This window comes from Jaculus jaculus, chromosome 11 (assembly GCF_020740685.1).
Source record: "Jaculus jaculus isolate mJacJac1 chromosome 11, mJacJac1.mat.Y.cur, whole genome shotgun sequence".
Taxonomy (NCBI): Eukaryota; Metazoa; Chordata; class Mammalia; order Rodentia; family Dipodidae; genus Jaculus; species Jaculus jaculus.
In genome coordinates this window covers 15713206-15736562 of record NC_059112.1, presented here as the reverse complement: position 1 = coordinate 15736562, position 23357 = coordinate 15713206, and the positions used below count along the sequence as shown (strand labels likewise).

Here is a 23357-nt window from a genome sequence, read left to right as displayed (position 1 = left end):
GCTCCCATTCTATCTGCCTCTCTCCCTCTCTCTCTCAAATAAATAAATTAATTAATAAATTTTAAAAATAAAACATAGTAATGCCTTTCCTTATGAGTCCTTTTATCTAACATAAAAATTTGGGCAACTACAAGACATCCCAAAAGTGTACCTGGATTTATATATTTTTTGCAAATGTACAGGAAGAAACAAGGGTCTTAGAAGAGATTCAGAATTTAGTGGGCAAACAGTGAAGGTGGTATAAGAAAGGGTAGAAAGGGTGGAAGGAAGGTGGACATACAGCAAAGCGAAACTCAGTAATATGCATGGATCATTATTTCTTTAGAGATACAGTGGACTTGAGAATATAAGAGGTTTTCTTTTTTTCTTCGCTTCCTGATTCAGAACTTCCTTTCATTTTGCTTGTTTGAATGAATATTTGTGTGTTCCTGTAGTGCCCATGCACTCCTGTGGTGTGGAACAGAAAGTCGGGGGCCCCTGCTCCATCGCCCCCCTGCCCTGTCTTATTTTGAGTCAGAGACTCTTACTGCTGCTGGAGCTGGTTATTTTTCCTCGAGCCAGCTGACAGCCACACACGACCACATCCAGCTGCTGACCTAGGCTCTGCAGATTCCAGCTCGGGCAGCTTCAGGCCTTCATGCTTGTGCAAGAAGACCCTTACCTGCTGAGCCATCTCTCCAGCCCGAGTCACAGCTTTCTGATGAGCCTCCCTGACAGCACTGTTTAGCTTCTAACAGCCTTGCAGACGTGACAAACCACTACTCCACCTCAGCCCAAGGGTCAACTGCTGGGCCACAGTGGCCAGTGCCCCCAGGACTGGTGCCTCAGACCACGGCAGTGTTGCCCACCCGCCTCAGCGTTCCTTGCAAACGTCTCCTCTCGTTGCCTGTGCCCACCACCAGGTGAAAAGGCCTGAGGAGCTCAACCCTACATGGCAGTTAGGTGCTATAAAGTGATAATTATTTATTTATGATGCCTATGGACCAAATTAGTTCACACTAAGAACATTTTATGCTCAACAATATCACAAGTGTTTAATAGGCCAGTTATGTCCAATATCAAGGCTCAAGATGCAGATCTGCCCATGAACACAGCACACTGCTAGGAAACGGCTGAACTAGGACTTTTGAATCAAGGATTTCTGCCTCCAAATCCCATGCTTTTCTTGATACTCCTCTCTGTAGGATGGCATTCCAAGCTGACACAGATCTTAGGAATTCACATTTGATTGTGTCCTCTGAAGACGGCTCAAATGGCTTTCCTGTGTTGTTCTTGGGCCGGGCATGCAAATGCTCAAGTGCACAGAAGCTGACACTCTCTTTGAACTTAGCAGGATGAAGGAAGTAGACCGTGGCCAGGCCAGCTCCCCAGCCAGCCCCAGAGGGCCAATCCCAGCTCTTCTGCCAGAATAAGAGAGAGTTGTCCACCACCCTAGAAACCCCCCCCTCCACACACAACATATTTATTAAAAAGAGAGAAGATTAAAAAGAAAATAGTGTGCCGCCATTGACCAACGTGCATAAGTTTTTGTTGGTTTACCAGTTTCTTATTATCCTTCCCAAGCAAAGAAAGAATAGAGGGACATGAAAGAAACTGTTAGAAATAAATTACACACTGAATAGATAAGAGGAAATATGGATTTTAAACACACACAATTACTGTCAAGAGATGTCACTGAGAGCTTGTTTGGAGGGGAGCAGGGGAGCACAGCTGCTCGTATGCCCTTGACTGAAGACCCTCCCTCCTCTCTTCGGGAAGGGTGTACTTTCCGACCAGCGTACAGCTTCCAGAGGGACACACATGGGGCGGTGCGGGAGGAAGGGGACATGCGTCTAGCCAGCCAGATTCGCCAAACCAACCCTGGTGATCAGTGGGGTGACAGATGTCACAGCCAGATCACCCTCACATCCAAGAGATGTTATTGACATAAGCAGAATTAAAGCTTGTTACTCCTTCCTAATACAGCTAGACAACCAGTAGAATTCTGTGGCTAGATATATTTTAACTCTTGTTATAAATGCAGAAGCCAAGAAGATGGGTGCATAAAACTAGGAAGGCATGGGAAACATCTAAAAATAGCTAATACAAACACATGAAAAGCAAATCTAAAATACTAACTTCAACATGAATTGCCTGTTAAGACAGAGCAGTTGAGCATGCATGTTATGAAGCCATCTATGTAACCTAACATGAGCTATGACATGAAAGAAATACAGTGTTCCAATGGGCTTACAGCAGGCTTTGAATCTCCTGTTTCAAGTCATGGGCTCTAAAGTATACACCCACAGACTAGCGCTGCTCTCAGCCTTGGGCAGAGAAACCTCTTGGTATTGGGAAGTGGTTACTTCAGAGATTCATAAATGGTCAAAGTGTTAAGGATAAGCGACTGTTGAGTGTTTTATCCCTAAACAGGACACCTATACCACTGGCTCCCAGGATCAAGGAACATCCTGGAAGAGGGGGCAGAGCAATGGCCGATAGGAAAGAACGCTATGGAATGCTGCTGCACATGGCATGCCCGTTACACTCATGAACTCACAGCAGCTAGGTTCCCCTGCACAAGACTGGGCCTGTCAACATTTCTTCGTGGGAGGAGCCATTGGCAATTAATAGCTACTGGGGGGAGGTAGAGACATTTTCTTCATTGATATAACTTCGAGAAAACTGCCTTTGGTGTAGTAATTACCCTTCCACCCACATTCATGCAAACATCCCTAACATAAAAAAGACATAAAATAGAAGAGAGATTAGTGGAGAAGGGGCTAGGTGGGAAGGGGACAAGAGAAGATAATAAGTGAATATGATCAAAATACATTATGGAAGTATGAAATTGTCAAAAATAAATGAAAAAGTAAAGACATGGGATCCACATCCACAGCACCTGGACTCAAACCCTGGTTCTATCACCTAGCAATTCAGAGATGGGTAGGTCATGCATACAGAGAAAGAGTGGCTTTCTTATTCTATCAACAGTTAAGATAAAATTGTTAGGCTGATTGATCATTTTCAATAATTCTTTTTTACACATAGTTTACTTATTTATTTGCAAGCAGAGAGAGACAGAATGGGCGCACCAGGGCCACTAGACACTGCAAATGAACTTCAGATGCATGTGCCACTTTGTGCATCTGGATTTACATGGGCACTGGGGAATCAAACTCGGGCCATGCAGACAAGGGTCTTATCTGCTGAGTCATCTCTCCAGCCCTTGATAATTCTTTTTTAATAAAATTTTCATTGAGCACAAATATACATCAGGCATCAATAAATTCCGACACTCAGTGACAAGAAAGCCACAACTATCCCTGGGATAACTTATGCACAACACTGGAAAGAGTTCAGTGAAAAAGCCAGCTTAACCTCATTCCAGGATACTAGATACTAGGCACACTTGGGAGATAAGCCAATTCCATCAATACACACTGAGAAATTCCTCCTATTTTCACCACAATGGGTCACAGCTGCCCCAATACTGTGTAATTAATTTTTGCCTAAATTGTAGATTACATATTCTCTTTAGCAGCTGACTATAAATATGAGCCCTTCCTTTTAGAACACTTGAGTTCTCAACCTACACACTAAAGGTATCCATAGCGGCCAAGTACAAGTCTATCTTCAACAGTAACATCCTTGTGGTGTCTATAGAGGCTGCTGAGTACATGTGTGTGTTCATATGTGTTTTCTCTAGTGATCGGTTCACATATGCCAAAATAACACCCATTTAAGCTACATATCCAAAGTTAGTATAGGCAAGAATTATGCTTAATATCATAAAATAAGACACTGCTAAAGTTTGAAGATACACCAAAATTTCCGCAACTTCTTGGTTTTTGAATCTTCACAGTCTGAGGTTATGAAAATTTTCTTAATATAAGTATGAATTCACAGAAGTGTTTTAAAAGCAAGAAAGTGCAATATTCTGAGCAACCATAAGTAAAGAAAGTAATAAAAATAAGTCAATGAACACCTTGGGAGAATGACTGTTCATGTATGGCCTTAGTTCCAAAAGTAACATGGCAGTGTGCAGACACCATACAAATCAACACTAATAACATCAGTTAAAACATTCACACTATCCCTGAGATCTCTAAAAGTATACATTTCAAGTGTAATTTCTCATTAAATTCTCCTAGCATTAAAACTTTAAATCTAAGCATCACATAAAACATATTAAAGCTAAGTCGATATTTAGTTAGAGTCAAACAAGCACATTTAATCACATACAGTACTGTCGTCAGTGAAACAGGAACGTTCCACAGTTTTGCTTAAGTAAATTTTAGGCCAGCAAACAGGCTCTATGCTAAGCAAGGAAGAGTTTCCCTTCGGTGAAAACTTCACCTGGTTTCTATCCCACCAGGGTTCTACTTTCCATGCCCTACAGGAGGAAAGGTCAACAGTAACAGTGGGCATCGAATGAAGCATCCGTGAGGGGTAAAGTAAGCAGCCCCGTACCATGGGCTGGGCTGGAGGGTGCATAAACGACCTCAGTTGAGCTTTTCTGAGTGGAGAGGTCTACGTACACCTAAACTCACACACACGAGTGACTTACTGAATGACTGAATGAACAGTTGACATGTTTTCAAGCATTCATATTTCATGAATAAGTTTTAATAACTTCTAACTTCCAGACAGCAGTGTGACTTATACCAGTGGAAATTAGCTTTATATAAAATGCATGAAACTGTTGAGTTTGACCCAATATATTACAGATGGATGGATGCCTTCGTGAGTTACATCACAGATCTTACTAAGTGAAAAGACGGAGGTTTTTAGAATTATGTATCTTCCCCAAACTAGCAGGGCCTGCTTTTCTTAAGGACTTGAGGTAATTAGCTTATTACTAATTAAACCAAGTTTAAATGAATATCAAAATAGAAAACTATTCCTGAAAATGGCAAGTTCTAATCCTATGGCATTGTGTAACATTACACACACACACACACACACAAAAAAAAAAAAAAGTGATAAAGTTTGAAATGACAATTCAAACTTTCAAAGAGACTTTGTGAATAGAGGCCTTTTATCTCAGATGTTTGCACACTACATTTTATATTTACTACGAGTATTTTGTTATTTTAACAAGGGTTTGAGCCCAAGGATGATGATAAGCACTTAGGAAGGTCAGCCCATTGCCACTACTGGGGAAAAAAAAAATACTTCAGCAAGTGCCATTCTACAATCCCATGAAATTCCTAAGAAGTGCTCCCCGGGAGATAGTTACAGCCTCTTCCTAGGACAGCCTTTGTTTCTAAGCCTGGCTTCAGGATCACCAGCACTTTGTTCCAGAACTCAGTTCCTCACTCACCTGTGATTCTCTGCAGCAGAGGTGACAGCTCCGACTCCTCGCAGAAGGCCTGAGCCAGGGCCCTCTTCACCTTGCTTTCAGCTTCTTGCAGGTCTTCGTCCACTGGGAGCTGCCCGGCGACAGAATAGATGTACACGAGGAGGACGAGCAGCTCCTCGGGGCTGTAGTCAACGTCGCTCCTCTGCGCGGAAGGCTTGATCATCGGCAGCAGCTGCTTCACCACCACAGCCACGGCCGAATCCCCAAGGCTCTGAGGCACAAGGTGGCAGAGGGAGACAGGTCAGCCTGGTATGAAGACATAACTTAAGCCCCACGGTAGTCCAAAGACAGCTCACAAACAAGCCCGTGATGTTCACTGACCACATTACCTTTCACCTCTATGTTTAGCTGTCCTGGAGAGAATGTTAATAAGAACTTTGGCGTTATTTTATGAACTAACTAGTCAAATAGCAGGTCCCCTTCCTTTTTTATGATTTTTCAAGGTAGGGTCTCATTCTAGCCCAGGCTAACCTGGAATTCACTCTGTGGTCTCAGGGTGGCCTTGAACTCACAGCAATCCTCCTACCTCTGCCTCCCCAGTGCTGGGATTAAAGGTGTGCGCCACCACACCCAGCCACCAAGCTCTTTCTTAAAAAAAAATTAATATTTATTTATTTATTTATTTATTTATTTATTGGTGGTATTGGGCAATAAACCTACAACCTTACACATCCCAGGCCAGGGTTTATCACTGAGCTATATGCCCAGCCCCTGCAACCCTTTGATACAATCTCACTATTACTTAAACAAATACAACCCTATGAATTTTAAGAAAATAATTATTTCAAAGAACTGGGGATATAGCTCAATGGTAGCATGAGCAAGGCCCTGAGTTTGATCACTAACCTTATATAAGAAAATGCAGCCAGGCGTGGTGGCACATGCCTTTAATCCCAACACTCAGGAGGCACAGATAGGAGGATCGTTATAAGTTCAAGGCCACCCTGACAGTACATAGTGAAGAATTCCAGGTCAGCCTGGACTAGAGTGAGACCCTACCTTGATAAACCAAAAAAAGAAAAAAGGTAAGTACTTCAGACACTCAAGGTTTTCAATAAAAATCCACTTCTTGGGGGACTCGGAGGAAAATTTGTCTAACTACTAGAAAAAAAAAAGTTTTCAAGCTGAAGATATGGTTAGAGGTTAAGATGCTTGCCTGAAAAGCCTAAGGACCCAGGTTTGATTCTTCAGGACCCACCTAAGCCAGATGCACAAGATGGTACAGGCATCTGGAGTTTGTTTGCAGTAACTACAGGCCCTAGTATGTCCATTCTTTATCTGCCTCTCTCTCGTTCTCTCCCTCTCTCTCTCTTTGCCTGTTTTTCTCTTTCTCTATCTCTCTCAAATAAATTAATTCATTCATTAAAAATGTTTTCAGATCTTCCACCAACTTCTTAAATGTAGAAATGATAAAAGATAATGTAGAAAATTTCAAGATTCTTTGTGTAATAGCAATGCATTATCAGAGAAACTGTAAACTCCCAAGGAATGATCTCTCATATAAGTTATAAGATAAATCTTCCTTTTAAGCAATGTGGTTTGGGTTAGAGAGAAGGCTCGGTGGTTAAGGTGTTTGCCTGCAAAGCCAAAGGAGCCAGGTTTGTTTCCCTAGGACCCACATAAAGCCGGAAGCACAAGGTGGCACGTGCGTCTGGAGTTCAATTGCAGCGGCTGGAGGTCCTCGTGAGCCCATTCTTTCTCTATCTGCCTTTTTTCTCTCTCAAATAAACAGATAAAACGAAGTATTAACAAATATTTTGATTTATCCTCACCTATAACATAAAATAATCCATGAAATGAAACTGTACTATTTGTATTTATATTCACGACAGGGGTCAATAATCAGAATCTGGAACCATTCGTGCAGGAGTGTCTCTGTCCCAGCTACCCTTCCTGGTCTGGGGATAGAGAGTGAACAAGACAAACTCCTTGCTCCCACATTCACTTTCCGTGAGCGGCTACACAGAGGAGAGCTGTAGAAATGCCCTGTGTGGGCCACAGACAATGGCGAGCACTGCAGAGGAAAGTAATGCTGAGGGTGAGGTGGAGTACATATCTGTGTGTGTAGATATACACATTTTGATGTGGGAGAAGTCACGTTAGGAAAGGAGTACTGGGAAAGAAAGACCTACGGAGACTCTCTAAACAGGATGATAATAGCAAACAGCTGAATACTATTGCAAACTGTGATGACCATGCCAAACAAGAAGATCTAGTTATTTCCACACCTGGACAAATTCAGAGAGATCGTGTCAAGGTTAAGATTCATAATTCTATGCTGTACACACAAAAGCAGCTGTTACCATTTATTTCCAATAAAAGTATTAGATGCTCATGGTGTTCATGCACAGAAATAAAATGCTAAGCTTTGGACTGGTTAAGGTAAGAATGAGAAAGGACAGAGATTTCACTGGCACATGGCGATGAGACGTGATTCATGAAGTATAAATATACAGTCCTCAGGAGTAACAGGGTCCAAAAGGTTTGAAGACATCCTAGGACTGTCCCACAGGCTCAGGACTGGAACTCTCAATGGTTCTTTGCTTTACTGGCTGCCAAAAGTAATTTTAAAAGAAAGGAGCCATGAGGTTGGCTTGTCAAGGGAGGGCCACAGAAGCGGAAACTGGCACAGTTGCTCCTGAGTTCCTCTCCAGCTGCTTGGATGATAAGAAACAGGTTCTTTCAATGTGTCACAACCCATTTCTAAAAAGCAGGCATACACATAAAGTGTCCACCCTAGAGAAGCCCTTTGCATCTCTCCTCAGAGCAGAAGGATTTTTAGAAAAATAGTTATAAAAAAGTAAATCAGGGGCTGGAGAGATGGCTTAGCAGTTAAGGCATTTGCCTGCAAAGCCAAAGGACTCAGGTTCAATTCCCCAAGACCCACATTAGCCAGATGTACAAAGTGGCACATGCATCTGGAGTTCATTTGCAGTAGCTGGAAGCCCTGGTGCCCATTCTCTCTCTCTCTCCCCCCCCGCCCTCTCTCTCTCTCCCTCTTTGTCTCTGTCAAATAAATAAGTAAAATAAAAAATATTTTTTTTAAAAAAGTAAATCAGGTGTTGGAGAGATTGCTCAGTACTTAAGGTGCTTGCCTACAAAGCCTAGCAACCCAAGTAAAAGTAAAAAACCCACGTAAAGCCAAATGTACAAAGTGACGCATACATCTGGAATTTGTTTGCGGTGGCTAGAGGCCCTGGGACACCCATTCTGTCTGTCACTCTTCTGCTTGCAAGTAGATAAATAAACAAATATCTTTAAAATGTTTTAAAAAGTAAACTGGGGTAAGGTAGTCACTGGTAAATGCTCACCCACGAACATGTGCTCTTCAGGGTGTCACCTTCTTGTGTGGTCTTATACAAGCAGGAGAAAAGCAGCTATTAGTGACTCTCTAGCACGACTTCTCTTGTATACAGCAACAAAATTATCTTCTAACTATGCTCAAAGCATCTCAGTAAGTTCATAAATGACTTCAATACAAAGCAGAGAATACTGACCAGACAGAAAAGTGCATGAGTCATGGGAAAATAACAAGATTCCATTATGAAGCCTGATTCCAATGTTGACCTTTCTACTAAGGAGTTCCCTAACATCTTAGGATATCTTCACCTGGGAAATGATGCATATCCCAAGGTCTTTGTTTCATTTTCTCTTCCCCCAACGCTTTTATTTTAAGATTGGTAGTAGAAGGAAACAATTCTTACTCTTACTGTTGGTTATTCAGCAAAGTATGGAATATTCACAAAAGGACAGCTTTACTGAAGGCAGACACACAAAACCAGAAATAATTAGAGGTATGTGTGTAGCATGGTTTGCCCTGTATTTGTGTATATCCAACTGTGTGTCCTCTGAGATGACTGAAAAGTCATGACACCTCAGGAGCAAGGACATCTGCTTGCCACAACTTAGGAGTTTATAATACCTAATCTTTCATAAAATATATCTGGGACTTCCAAAGAAATGACTGATTCCAAGGATATGACAGGAAAAATACCAGATGAACCACCTGGATGACACTGGAATGCCAAAAAGTATGTGAAGATTAAGGAAAGGCTCAAACGAACAAAAGAATGGGATGTGTCAAAAGGACTCAGGAACCAACTGCAAGCCTTCCCAATGACCAAACGCGGACCAATAACAAAAAATAAAGTAGCATTTGCTCATAGCTCAAAGCAATTAATAAATGTTCATTAGTTCCCATTGATGAAATTAACCACTGAATATATATAAGTGTAGGGAAGCAGCAATACGTAAACATATTGTAAAGTACATTAATTTACATCAATAAATCATTCAGATATTCTCCTCACCCTCTACACATAGGCTTTATATAATGACTCAGCTCTAAAAAGTACACTATGCAAAGGAAAGGAGAAATAAGCCTACCTAATCTAGGAAATCAAGGCTTCCATAATCAGTCAGAAGTCATATGTACACTGAGAATGACACTTCACTTTTTCAGTATTCTTCTCCCAAGTGTAGAACCCCAAAACATCAAATAAATCCCATTTGAGGGGCATTTTATAAAATGCTTGTCTATTATTCCCCAAAATTATGAAGGCCATGAAAAACAACACTAGAAAACTCACATGGCAGATGAGCCCAAAAAAACCACCAGCACCAAATATAACATTATCCTGAACGTGATGCTGCAACACAGAAAGGACTCCAGGAAGAAACTAAAGAAAACTGAGCCAAGTGTGGAGTTTATGGTTAACAGAAACATGCCCAAGTGTGATGGTTAATTTCTGGACTTCAATTTGACATGATTTTGAATCACTGTGGAAACAAATCTCTGGTCATGTTAATGAGGGATTTTTCTGGGTTAGGTCAGTGGAGGTAGGAGGACCCACCCTAAGAGTGGGTGACACTATCCCACAGCCTGGGTTCCTGAGCTGTATGAAAAAGGGAAAGCTAGCTGACCATTGAGCATTCATCTCTACTTCCTCTCTGCTGATGTGGCAATGTGACACCAGATTTTTGCTCCTGTCAAACTTTTCCTGCCGTGCTAGCCTTCCCCTCAAAACTCTAAGCTTAAAAAAAAAAAAAAATCCTTCCTTAAGTTACTTCTAGTTGGGTATTTTGCCCCAGCAATAAGAAAGCAATCGATATGCTATGCTACTTGGTTTTTATAAATGGGTTACAATAATATTGTAAAGCAAAGTGAGGGTTACATAAAAATTCATTGTATTCTCTTTGAGACTTTTCTGTAAATCATACTATTCTTCAAACATCTTTATTGGGGCTGGGGAGATGGCTCGGCAGTTAAAGGTGCTTGCTTGCAAAGCCTGATGACACAGGTTCAATTCCTCAGTATCCACATAAAGCCAGATGCACAAAGTGGCACATGTATCTGGAGTTTGTTATTCTCCCCTCCCCTCTCCTCTCCTCTCCTCTCCTCTCTTCTCCTCTCCTCTCCTCACCTCTCCTCTTTTCTCTTCTTCTCTCTTCTCCTTCCCTCCCTCTATGTCTCCTCTTGCAAATAAATAAGAATATTTCAAACAATGTTTATTGGCAAGGCAAAGCCAAACAGACTGCTAAGATTCAGCTCCTGGCACACTGGGATCTCCTTTATGGCAGACTGAAAAAACTATAGCAGACTTCTGCAACTCAGTGTAAGGAAGAGCTCCTCACCATCAGAACCGTCTGCCAAGATCAGGGGCTGACACAGGGAGCAGCGGGCATTGCTCCACTGGCAAAAGGAGATAGATAGGTGCCCGTGCCACCTTGGTTTGGAAGGCAAACTAGACTTTCCTTGTGCTGCCCATAAACGCACGGCGCCCGCAGAGATGTTCTCCATCTCTGAGCCCTGCTTTTACAGCGGGACTTCCTCATAAGGATGAAGGGAAAGGTCAGGGATTTCCCAACTTGTTTCTAACTCTAACCCAAAGGAAAATGTTTATTATCTTGAATATATATTAGCCTCAGCCTATATAAAAATTTCTTTGAAGTAAACGTTTTGCCAGAAACAGAATTGACAGATTTTTCTTTCTACTTGCTGACTGCCTACTTTACTTTGTTTCATGGTCTTAAGGGACTGCCTTTTTCCCTCTAGATCTTTAATTTCAGTACTAAGATATACTACCGTACATTGCTATTTTTTAAAGTAGATTCCTTTTTTCTGCTAGTACAACAACTCCAGGAAGTTGGATAGATGTCTAAGAAGTTTTGATTGGTCTCAATAACGTCATGGAATGAATACTCATAATTTTGTCTATGTGTCTGGCAGGATTACGTTGCACATTTGGTGAAGCTTTCTTTTGCAATTTATATTAAATGAAAAAATATTTTAGAGTTTTTTATTTTTTATATTTTTGTTTATTTTTATTTATTTATTTGAGAGCAACAGGTATAGAGAGAAAGAGGTAGAGAGAGAGAGAATGGGTGTGGTCCAGCCACTACAAACAAACTCCAGACGCGTGCGCCCCCTTGTGCATCTGGCTAACGTGGGTCCTGGGGAATCGAGCCTCCAACAGGGGTCCTTAGGCTTCATAGGCAAGCACTTAACCACCAAGCCATCTCTCCAGCCCGAGTTTTTAATTTTAATGATGGGGAAAACATAAAGTTTCATATATGAACGGTAGTAACTATCCCCTTTCATTAATCAAGGTATCATGCGTTGAGTCTTTGGGTTCTTCAAGACAGTACTTTGTTATGGTTCTTCTATCGTGGCTCTCGAGCCTCATTGCTTTCTTATTTACTAGTAATTTTCTAAATTTTAGCACCCTGTCAGTTGAAAGTTTAGGAGAGAAAACATTGGAAAAGGATACTGGACATGAACCAATGGCTTTGAAAATTTGGAGCAAAAAAAAAAAAAATACTAGTTGGTTTAAGTATAAGCCATCCTGCTGAAGACAAGTGAATGGGATTAACTCACTGCAGTTTGTAAAACACTGGTATATACTACATACATAGTGCATGTTAATTGTCTAATAACAGATGTGCCAAATGGGAAAGAAGAAATGAAAAAATGGTATGAGAAAACAGGAAATGAAAAGATTGCACCTTGAAAATGGCTAACGATGACTGACGTGTTATAAGGGAAAGTGATGAAAGAAATTAAGATATTCATTTTTCCAACTCCACAAGCTCCCACTTTTGCCTGCCCACACTGCCCACTGTGTTGTGGGCACTGTTCCTTCCAATCCTATAAGGGAGGTGCTGTTCCCTCCCTCTTATAGGTACGGAAATGCTCAGGGAAATTCAGAAACTTGCCTGCTGCCCACACCTGTGCTGCAGCGGGTTTGGCCAGGCCTCATTCTGAAGCCCGCTCTTTCTTTTTCTTTTTCTTTTTTTTTGACTTTTTAAAATATTTTATTTTTAATGATTTATTTGAGAGAGAGATACAGAAATAGGCAAGTAGAGAGAATGGGCATGTCAGGGTGAAGCCTGCTCTCTAGGAGGCTTTGCTGGTGCCTCTTAAATAACATTTTTGTAAATTTATATTTTCCCTATAAAACAGGTACATTAGGAATTTTGTGAGCATACTTTCTCCCCTCCCTAGTAGACACCCTTTCTATTTTCTTCTAATGAAGTGGTTGTTTTTGTCACTTTGACTTAAATAAGACACACCTCAGTGTAGCAGATGCTGTTAGTGGGCTGTGGTTATTTTCACTCTTCAAAAGAACATTGTTTTAATCTGAAGAACTAGACACAAGCCCCTATTTTTGTGCCAGTCACTCAGATCCTTAAACTTGACGATGGTACCTAATGAACACACTTAGAACTAACGGGTGTTTTTCTAGTCACTTTAAGATTTAAAGTTGTTTTTGGTTTTGTTTTCCTTCCGGTTGTATCCCTGCTTTCAAGTGAGGCTGAGCAGTGCAGGGATGTTTACAATGTATTCGGGATAAGCACACTTTCAAAGGTGTTTCCTAGCCCTGAGTCTTATCGTATATTTTGTGATTGTGTAAGGTACTTAAATGTGGAGTGCACTAGCTATTGAGAAAAAAATTTTGGGTTCAGGAAGGTGATGGTGGTTGAGGCCATTATGAAATGGGAGAATCAGCATTTTAAACACTGTAAACATAACAATACACTTTCCTCTGCCTGCTGTTTATAAAAGCTCTCTGGGAAGCTCTCTTACAGAGGCCAATTTTTTAAATGCAATTTGCCTACCTAATATAAGTGTCCTAAGACATGTATGTAAACCTCCAAAGCTGTTTTGTCTGTTTATTTAGAAAACACATTAGAATCTTTATGAAACCTAAAAATATAAACTTGTGAGCACTAAAAGAAATAAAAAAGCCCAACCACATTAATACTGAAGATGGGGAGTAAGATGATATTTGCAAAAGCCCGATCTCCAGGGCTGGGAGAGACTGCTCAGTGGTTAAGACACTTGCCTGCAAAGCCTAGCAACCTGGTTTTGATTCCCCAGTACCTATGTAAAGCTAGATGCACAAAGTGGTTCATGCATGTGGAGTTCATTTGCAGCTGTAGCAAAAGGCCCTGGTGTGCCCATATGCATTCTCTCCCCCCCCACCTTCTCACTCAAAAAATAAAAAATATTTTTTTTTAAAAGAGGGCCTGTACTATTAGCTGTATGACCTGGGGAAAATTACTTAACTTCCCCCAAGTCTCAACTTCTGCCTGTATAAAACAAAAATAATACTATAAATGTCTGAATATTTGGTAACCCCATTTCATAGGCACCCATTAACATAACATAGGCACAAACTACTTTGTGATTTAAAATAGAATAATGCCAGCAATAAAGCAGGTTCTGAAAGGACTCAAACATAAGATGGCTCCCTCTTTTCTGAGGGCTAATCTTGCAGAAAACATTTTCATTTATTTAGGAATATACAGTAGTGACCTATAGGTTACTATGCTAATCACGCTGCTGTGCCTGGCATGCGTTCTCCAATACGTTTAAAGTTACTGCCCCACAAGCTCCTAGTGCCCCACAAGGCCCTTTCCTAACCAGTAGAACTAGCTAAGACAGGTGGTATGGGAATGGCACACCTTCTAGGAACAGGAAGTTGGTAGTCTCAAATAAGGTGGGCAGCCTACAAATACTGAGTTTAAAACCACATCGCAGATTTCACAACAGGTTAGTAAAAAGTCAAATGAAATATAAACATTACTAATGCTACCATGGGAGAAGAACCTGCAAGCCAGAACCCACCAAAGAGAGAGATTTTTTTTTTTAACTACAAAAAAAAAAGTTTTAAAGGCTTCTTTGTAAAGTAGCAGGGATTAAGTTTCTCATTCGCTTTTACATAAGTGGACCTACTAGCAGGAGGTAGAGGACTAGAGCTGTCTAGAATGGCAAAGCTTTCTGTTTATCTGCAGTCTGGGGCCCATGTTATTCTTGAATTCATCCCTGGTAACCTCACACAATGGCCCTCTGTAAAGACATGTTGTCCTTAGAACTGACCTTTCAGTTGAATCAAAATATCTCTGCAAAGGTTGACATCAGGAGTGTACGCTGTGTGGCATCAGGGTGGCCCAGGCTGGCCCCACACCTGCGCCACTGAAAGGCAGACCTGCAGACACCCGGTGGAACTTCAAGCCACTGCTGGGAAGCCTATCTCTGAAATCCTCTCAGCCAGTGTTCATAGGCTGGTAAGCTATTCCAGTGGGGGACCAAGAAAGTGCCCAAGGACCTCTGTACCCCCAAAACACTTGCAATAGGCCTGCTACACAGGAGGGGGAGACGAGAAGGAGGGGAGGAGAGGTGAAGGGAAGGGAAGACAGGAGAAAGAGGAAAGGAAACAGAGGAGTCGAGACGAGAAGAAAGGAGCTTCATTTAAGAATTCCCTTCATGTTAATCATGGAAAATGTTAATAAAAAATTTTTAAAAAAAGGATTCCCTTCAAGAAGCTGGAACTAATAGTAAATGCCTGTATTTTCAGACCTCAAGAGGCTGAGGCAGGAAGACTAAGCTCCAGGCCAGTCTGAGCTACATACTAAGACCATGACAAGGGAGAGAGAAATAAAACATTAATCATCTCTTTTGCAGTACACTGACAGAATGAAAATGAGGTTATAAAGCCTGCTATACAATGGTTATCTCTAGACAATGCACTTTGCAATTGTTTGATTTGGGAACTGAACTAATTGGTTATCTCATGCAATCCCATTGTTATTGAAATAATGACAAATAAATTGCCATTATTAAGACTTGGCTATTTGGCAAATATTTTATAAAAATCAAGTGAAGTGGCTAGACATGGTGGCACATACCTTTAATCCCAGCACTTGGGAGGCAGAGGTAGGAGGATCACCATGAGTTCAAGGCCACCCTGAAACTACATAGTGAATTCCAGGTCAGCCTGAGCTACAGTGAGACCCTACCTCGAAAAAGAAAAAAAAAAAAATCAAGTGAAGTGTCAGGTGTGGTGGCACACACATAATTCCAGCACTCAGGCAGGAGGAATTCAAGGCTGGATTACATCGTGAATATAGGTCAGCCTAGACTAGATAACAAGACAATGTCTCAAAAAAAAAAAAAAAATTGGCAAAATGAGCTTATTCCTTCAAGGAAAAATCTGTTATATTTATTGTCAGTAACAAAACCTTGGCTTTTTGGCAAAGCTTAGAATTTTGGAGAAAGTCTCTGCCACTGCCATCTGATGAGATACATTTAAATGTGAATGTTTTATTTGCATCATAAAAAGCATCAACATTTGGAAGATCTGTAAATGTTAGTGAGCCAAAGCTTTTCAAATGACCAATGCATGATGTAAGAAAATCTGGCCTAGGAAACAGAACTGATTAAAATAAAGAAGACCAGTGGATTTAATGTGAAGAAATAAAAACGCTCCTTGACATGCCGTTCAATTCCACATTACAGCCTTAAATACAGCATAAAGCTTAAATACGATATCAGAAGAGATTATCTACCAGCATCTAAAAAAGCTATCAAAATATTCCTTCTTATTCCAACAACATATTTGCATAAATCTGCATTTTCTTCATACACGTCCACCAAAGCAACATATGGCAACACACTGATGAAAAAGCAAATATGAGCGTCCCACTGTTTTCTATCAATGAGATATTAACAAGATTTTTAAAAATATTAACCAATACCATTCTCTCACTCATTTTCAGTTTGGAAAATAAAGTCGCTTTTCATAAAATACCTTTTTTACATTAACATTTAATGGACTTACTAATTTTAGAAGGGTAACCGAAAATTTTAAATTGTTTTAATTCCTAATAGTAAGTACATTTAATACTTCAAAGGTATCACTTTCAAAGAAGAAACTTCATCATTTTCTATACTGTTCGCTGTCCCACAGCTGAAATGCAGACAGAGTGAAGGTAAACCAACTTCAACACAGTTTTCAGCGAGGAAGGATGAGGCTATTGTCTCGAGATAAAGGGAGACAGGTGCCCTGGATCTGAGGACCTGAGGTTCGTTCTTAGTGGCTGAGTCGTGTTCCATTGTAGGCATGAAACTTCACGCATTGATCCAGTTCTCAGCTGCAGACATTTGGGCTGTTTTCTCCTTTTGACTATTGTGAATATTGTTCCTATGAACATGTGTGTACACATACTTGAATTAGCTTGATTTTGTTGTTGTTGTTTTCAAGGTAGTCTCACTCTAGCCCAGGCTGACCTGGAACGCACTCTGTACCCAGGCAATCCTTCTACCTCTGCTTCCCCAGTGCTGGGATTAAAGGAGTGTGCCGCCACACCTGGCCATAGCTTCCCAAAATGTAAAGTGCATATAAAGCACGTGGTATTCTGGCTAAGTTTGCCAGGTGTGAGGACACAGACCAATGATTCTGCATTTCTGCCAAGTTTTCAGGTTGATGTCAATGCTGTTGGTCCGAGGACCATATTGTTTGGGTGGCATTTGGACCAGACCACTCAAGCAGTCCAGACTGCAGCATGAAAGTGAAATGAGCAATCCTACTTGAGCCACTGAAGGTTGGTTTTGGTGTCACCATTAATTTGACAATTCACTACCAGAAGTGAATCTAATCACCTAACCACTAAAGAGTCATCTCTCTTCTCTCAGGTTCTATCTCTCCTCTTTTATTTTTAAATTTATTTATTTATTTGAAAGAGAGAAAGCAATAGAGAGAAAATGGGCACCCCAAGGTCTTTAGCCACTGCAAGCAAACTCCAGATGCATGTGCCACCTTCTTCATCTGGCTTACGTAGGCACTGGGGAACTGAATCCGGGTCCTTAGGCTTCACAGGCAGATGTCTTAACTGCTAACTCATTTCTCCAGCTATAAGTATTTTTATTTATTCATTTGCAAGCAGAGAAAAAGGAGAGAGTCGCACAGAGAGAATGGGCATGCTAGGGCATCTAGGTGCTGCAAATGAACTCCAGATGCATGCACCTCTTTGTGCATCTGGCTTTCGTGGGCATGGGGAATTGAATCCAGGTCATTAGGCTTTGCAGGCAAGTACTTTAAGTGCTTTAACCTCTGAACAATCTCTCTAGCTCCTGCTCTGCTTCTCCTTTTTCTTTTTCCTTTTATTTTCTTTCTTTCTTTTGTCCTTTCTTTCTTTCTTTCCTTCCTGCTGGGCGTTTTCTCACTCTAGGCCAGGCTAACCTGGAACTCACTCTATAGTCCCAGGCTGGCCTAGAACTCACAGAGATCCTCCTATTTCTGCTTCCCAAGTGCTGGAATTAAAGGCATGTGCCACCATCTTTTTAACTCTCATCGTTTTAAGCGTCAACTTCTCTTGAAAGAATTTGGCCACCTAAGGGTTGTCTGGCCTTTGACGCTGTGACATGCTGTTGGCATGTACACGTGTGGACTGCATTCATAGCTGTCCTGTGAGGCATGTGGTGCACAGGCTATAGGCTGGACACACCCGCACAGTGTGTCTTGGAGGAGGAATGGCTTCCTTGGCTGGTATGAAGAAAACCCGCCAGTGAGTCCTGGGAGGAGACAATGGAATACCCAAATCACAAGATGGAAAGCAGAGGCCATTAAGGCAAGTCTGCTGACTTACGATTTGCCTTTGACCTCCATTCTATTATTCAGGCCTTTAAAAAATTCATTTTTATTCATTTATTTGAGAGAGAGAAAGAGAATGGTTGTGCTAGGTCCTCCAGCTGCTTACAAGGGTCCTAGAGGATTAACCTGGGTCTTTTGGTTTTTCAGGAAAGCACCTTAACCGCTAGGCCATCTCTCCAGCCCCATTATTCGGGCCTTTTATTGGCGCTTGTTTAGGCATCTCTGGATCGGAGAACATTTGGTCCAGCCTGAAGAGTTGCGGGTGGGGGGCTGCTAGAAGGCACCGGCTCCACTGGGCCTGCAGCCGTGTGCAGGCAGGTGAGGAGCGTGAAGCGGTGCTGCGCTTTGCAGTCTCTGTGGCGCCCGTTACTCTTCGAAGGGAGTTGGAGCCGCTGGCCATCCACACGCCCTCCTTTCCTCTGACAAGAGCTATGAAATGTGTGGCAGCAGCTCTTAAGATAAGAGTTTCTGGAGAGCTTTTACACTGGCTATTTTTTTTTTCTTTTTTGAGATGGGGTCTTGCTGTAGTCTAGGCTGACCATGAATCAGCCTCCTGAGTGCTGGGATTACAGCGCGGGCCACCTCGCCTGGCTTCCACAGGCCTCTGCTACTGGGCTTTTCTCCCGCCTCCCCCAGCCTTTGAGGGAATGCCGCATCACGGTCTCCAGCAAAATAGCTTAGCTTATGCTTTCATGGTCGCATAGATCTCCTAATTTGCCAAATGGAACTCCCTTTCTCAAGTCAGCAAAATGATATCATTTCTGTTCCTGGTAAGAGTTGCGAAGCTGTTGCTTGGCCAAATCAAAAAAGCAAGCGAGGAAGGGAGGAAAGAAGAAACTAAAACAAAGCAGGTATTAAGATGATGTACTCATTTGACGGGACAGTTTGTAATGGGGACAGAATCTACCAATGGTTCAAGGGAGGAGCGGGTGTGCTGAGTTACCACGGACTGAAGAAGTCTTTTACTGATGAGGGCGTAGAAAACCTAGCACTGACCTGTTTTTATTATTTATACCGGTTCCCTAGATGATAGACAAGCAGGCCTAACCTGGGGCCAATAGTACCAGCAGGAAATTCAGGTCACAGATAGTTGCATTTTAAAAACTCTGGTTCTGAGAGGCTGCCCTGTCATTGTAATGAATGGACGACAACAGGGCACAGAGCTCTTAAATCATTAAAGTGGTCAGATACAGACAAATGGCTGGCGGTTTTTGTTGGATGCACAGTTCCCACCTCCCTGTGGTACTCTGTCCTCCACTCAGAAGAAGTCACTTGTTCCTCATTTTATGCCACTAAAGGCACTGCTGGCCTGTCTACAAAAAAACAGCCCCATCCACTTTGCGGCTCTGTGTGAAGTCCAGCATCATGCCTCTTCCCAAGAGTTGAAGAAAACAGCACAGAAAAGTTTCTGTCCCCTCTAGAAACATCTGTGTACTTGAACTGCACAGCCATTGAAGTTCTTTCCATCGTTGTCTGAATTCAGGGCTTTTCCCTGTCCTCTTAGCCAAAGGTACATGGATCCCAAGGAGTTGACTTGCCAAATCCTGTAGGCACCTTGTGTTTTCCTGCTCTTGCTTAGGATAAATACTGATCTGTAACAAGAACTCTAAGTAGATAGCTCTGGCCTTCCCAGGACACAGGAAATATGGCCTGGTATAATGGCATTTTAAAAATTTTTCATGCAAGTAAAATATCCTATTTAAAAGTACAACTTGGCGAATTTTGACTAACTGAAGTCAGCTGTGTAACCAGCATCCAGACAAACCTCGAAGATTACCAGCAGCCCCGGAACCCCACTTCTTCGAGTCCCACTTGCTCTGTCTTCTCACGGGTTAGTTAGGAACACTGAGAAATGGAATTATAGACTAGGTTATTTTTCTGATTTTTTTTAAAATCCAGTATTATATTTGTGAGACCTGCCCCCTTCCTTGTTTTATGATGTTGTAGGTCATTCATTCTCATTGCACTGTGTAACTATCCCATTTTAGTGGCTGGAAACGTTTGAGTTTTACATCCAGGAGACTGTCACTGTTTTTCACTGCCTCGGAATCAACTGTTCTCAGGCACAGGAAGCCAGTTACTTCCAAATTCCCTGAGTAGAGATTAAACTGGGGCACCACTTGGGCTTTGAGTCCACTCACTCTGCTTGTTAAGTCTTCTATGTGTTCCTAACTTTCTTGACTTTCTCATGCCATCACTTTTATTTCTCTGGCCCTGGTCTTAGACATCTTCCTGCTCCAAAACTTGCATGAGTACTATTCTTACATTTCATACCAATTCTTTCCTTTCCACCATTTCCTTTGAACCCCTCCTCCTTTTCTGACCTTCCTTGTAAAAACCTGAAATACTTCTAGACGCTTCTGTTTCTCTCCCACTCTATTATTATTATCTCCCAACAGACCTTGCTGGCTTTAACTTTAAAACGTTTCTACATTCGAGTCATCCGAACTACTTTCAAAGCTCCCACTCTGGTCCGAGCCTCAGTGTTTCTCAGCTGGGTTATTGAAATGGTTTCCTGGCAGAGTCCCTGCTTCTTCCCCCATCACCCATGCTCTATTCCCTTCATCGCATTCTGAGTGGTACTCTTCACAAGCAACAGACCATGTGATTCTCTGCTCCAAAGCCCTCCGACTTCTATCTCAGCAGAAGAGCCTAAGTTCTGGCGGTAGGCTGGTCGGGCACTCCCGGGTGATCTGGCCCCTCCTTGGCTTCCGGTCTTACTTACCTTACTTACCTTACACCTTCCTTTTCCCTTGCTAAGAGCCTGTCGAGACAGCTTCTACCCTATTGGTCTGGCATGTTCTCCATGCTCCTTCCCATCTGCAGCCCACTCCATAGTCCTTGCTCAAGACCATCTGTATCCTGTTTTCTGACTTGGGGGCTGGATTCCTTTTAGAGCACATCTCGCAGAACGTTGCACCCTTTCCCACCTAAGAGTATGTGTGCGTAGAAAACTGCTGTTTGTTAGCACACACTGAGTGCTGTGCAGTATGGTAGCCCTGGAGGCAAGTACCCAGAGACACTCCTGCCAGCAGCTGTAACTAGGGTTTGAGGGTGGGGTAACATGGCATGGCAATATCATGACAAGCATGTTTGCCTTAAGGACCAGGACTGTGTGGCACCTCTGCAGTAGGCGAGCTTAGCTTTCTGCTGCTTTTGCTTGTCCATGAATTATCTATTATTGAGTGGGTCCTAGTCAGCATCTCTGTGAGACTCTCCTCGCAGGAGGGTGTGGCTCCGTCCTCTGCAAACTTCAGTTGTTGTTTGACTGGGAAGCACGGGAGAAGACATGTGTGTTGCATCATTTGGAGAAACGGTCTTAGCTCTGATCCCAGTTCACCCATTCACAGGCTGACTTCCTTGACAAGCAACCTTTCTCTCCGGTGAAATAACCTGGGGTGACTGGGAGGAAGAGGGAGGCGACAAGCCACCGCAGCCCTGTGGGTCTAGGTTTGTCTCCCTTCTCTGCTTCTGCACCAACGGCTTCAGAGCAGAAATGAGTGTGAGCTCAGTAGCAGCTGTGTTCAGAGGAGCAAGTTGGGTGCTGGAGATGGCATTAGGAATACGGTGTGGTTTTATGTCTTGGCATGAGCTGGCCATGAGTAAATAATGAAACTCGGGTGAAAAGAGCCATATTAAGAGGCTCCCCTGGGATCATAAACTAAGCGCATTTAACTCAAAAAGGGAAATTCAGAGAAGATAATATTTGAGGTGAATCTTGAGGCAAAGTGGAAAAAAGAGAAGAGAACATTCTCTGCAGGGAGATAAGCCTGTGTAAAATGCACAGAGGCAAGGGGAAATTGTTCAGAATGCTGACTTGTAATTTGTGAGGAAAAGATCCATGATGGATGAGGCTGAGCAGTTAATTAGGGCCGAGAAAGTAAAAAGCATGGGCATGCTATGGTAAGAGCTCTATCAGGCGGCCTTTATCATTCAATGACTCTCCACATATCACTTTTTGTGTACAAGCACCTTAACTGCTGGACAGACGGTGTTTCAATTACAAAAAATATTTTTGGCCCAGAAAGCCAAGCGCCACATGTTCTCTCTCATATGTGGATTCTAGCTACATATGATTGGGCTTCTGTGTGAGAAGGAAAATACTTAGTAGCAGAGGCCAGTAAGTTAAAAAGGAGACATAAAGGGAAGAGAAAGGAAGGGAGGAGGATACTTAATAGGTTGATATTGCATATATGTAAATACAATGATTGAGATGGGGAGGTAATATGATGGAGAATGGAATTTCAAAGGGGAAAGTGTCGGGGGGGGGAGGGAGGGAATTACCATGAGATTTTTTTTTATAATCATGGAAAATGTTAATAAAAATTAAAAAATTTAAAAAGAAAAAAAATATTTTTACTTAGTTATTTATTTGCAAACAAAGAGAGACAGAAGAGAAACAGAATGGACATGCCAGGGCCTCCAGCCACTGCAAACAGACTCCATATGAATGCACCACTTTGTGCATTTGACGTTACATGGGTACTGAGGAATTAAACTGGGGTCATTAGGCTTTGTAGGCAAGTGTCTTAACTGCTGAACCATCTCCCCAGCCGAGATTTGCTTTTATTTATTCCTGTGGTAAAATATGTTACATTAAAGTTACAATCTTTAATTTTAAATATAGTCTCTGAATTGGACTAGCTCTAGGACCCCTCACATAAGTGGGATTAGATAGTACTGTCTTCTAGGTTTATTTACATGGCATAATGTCTTCTGGGAATCTTCATATTGTGCTATGTATTAGAATTATATTCTTCTGTAAAAATGTTTGTTTAAAAGGGGAAAGTGTGTGGGGGGAGGCATTACCATGGGATATTTTTTATAATTATGGAAAATGTTAATAAAAATTGTGAAAATAAATTAATTAATTTTTAAAATGTTTATTTGTTTATTATTTATTTGCAAGCAGAGAGAAGATAGGAGACAGACAGAGAGAAGGGGCACACCAGGGCCTTCAGTCTCTGCAAATGGACTCCCAAGGCATGCACCACTTTCTGCATCTGGCTATACTAGGGTACTGGGGAATCGAACTCAGAAACTCTAGCCCTTAGGCTTTGCAGGCAAGTGCCTTAACC

The 23357-nt window shown here is 41.9% G+C and overlaps 1 protein-coding gene across 1 annotated transcript in view; it reads right to left on the bottom strand.

Moving 5' to 3' along the window:
* Positions 1–23357, bottom strand: part of Scfd2 (sec1 family domain containing 2) — a 357956-nt gene that overhangs the window by 225603 nt on the left and 108996 nt on the right. Inside the window, exon 5 of the mRNA XM_004658696.2 lies at positions 5306–5555. Within this exon, the coding sequence (XP_004658753.2) occupies positions 5306–5555 (250 nt within the window). The remainder of the gene's footprint in view (positions 1–5305; positions 5556–23357) is intronic.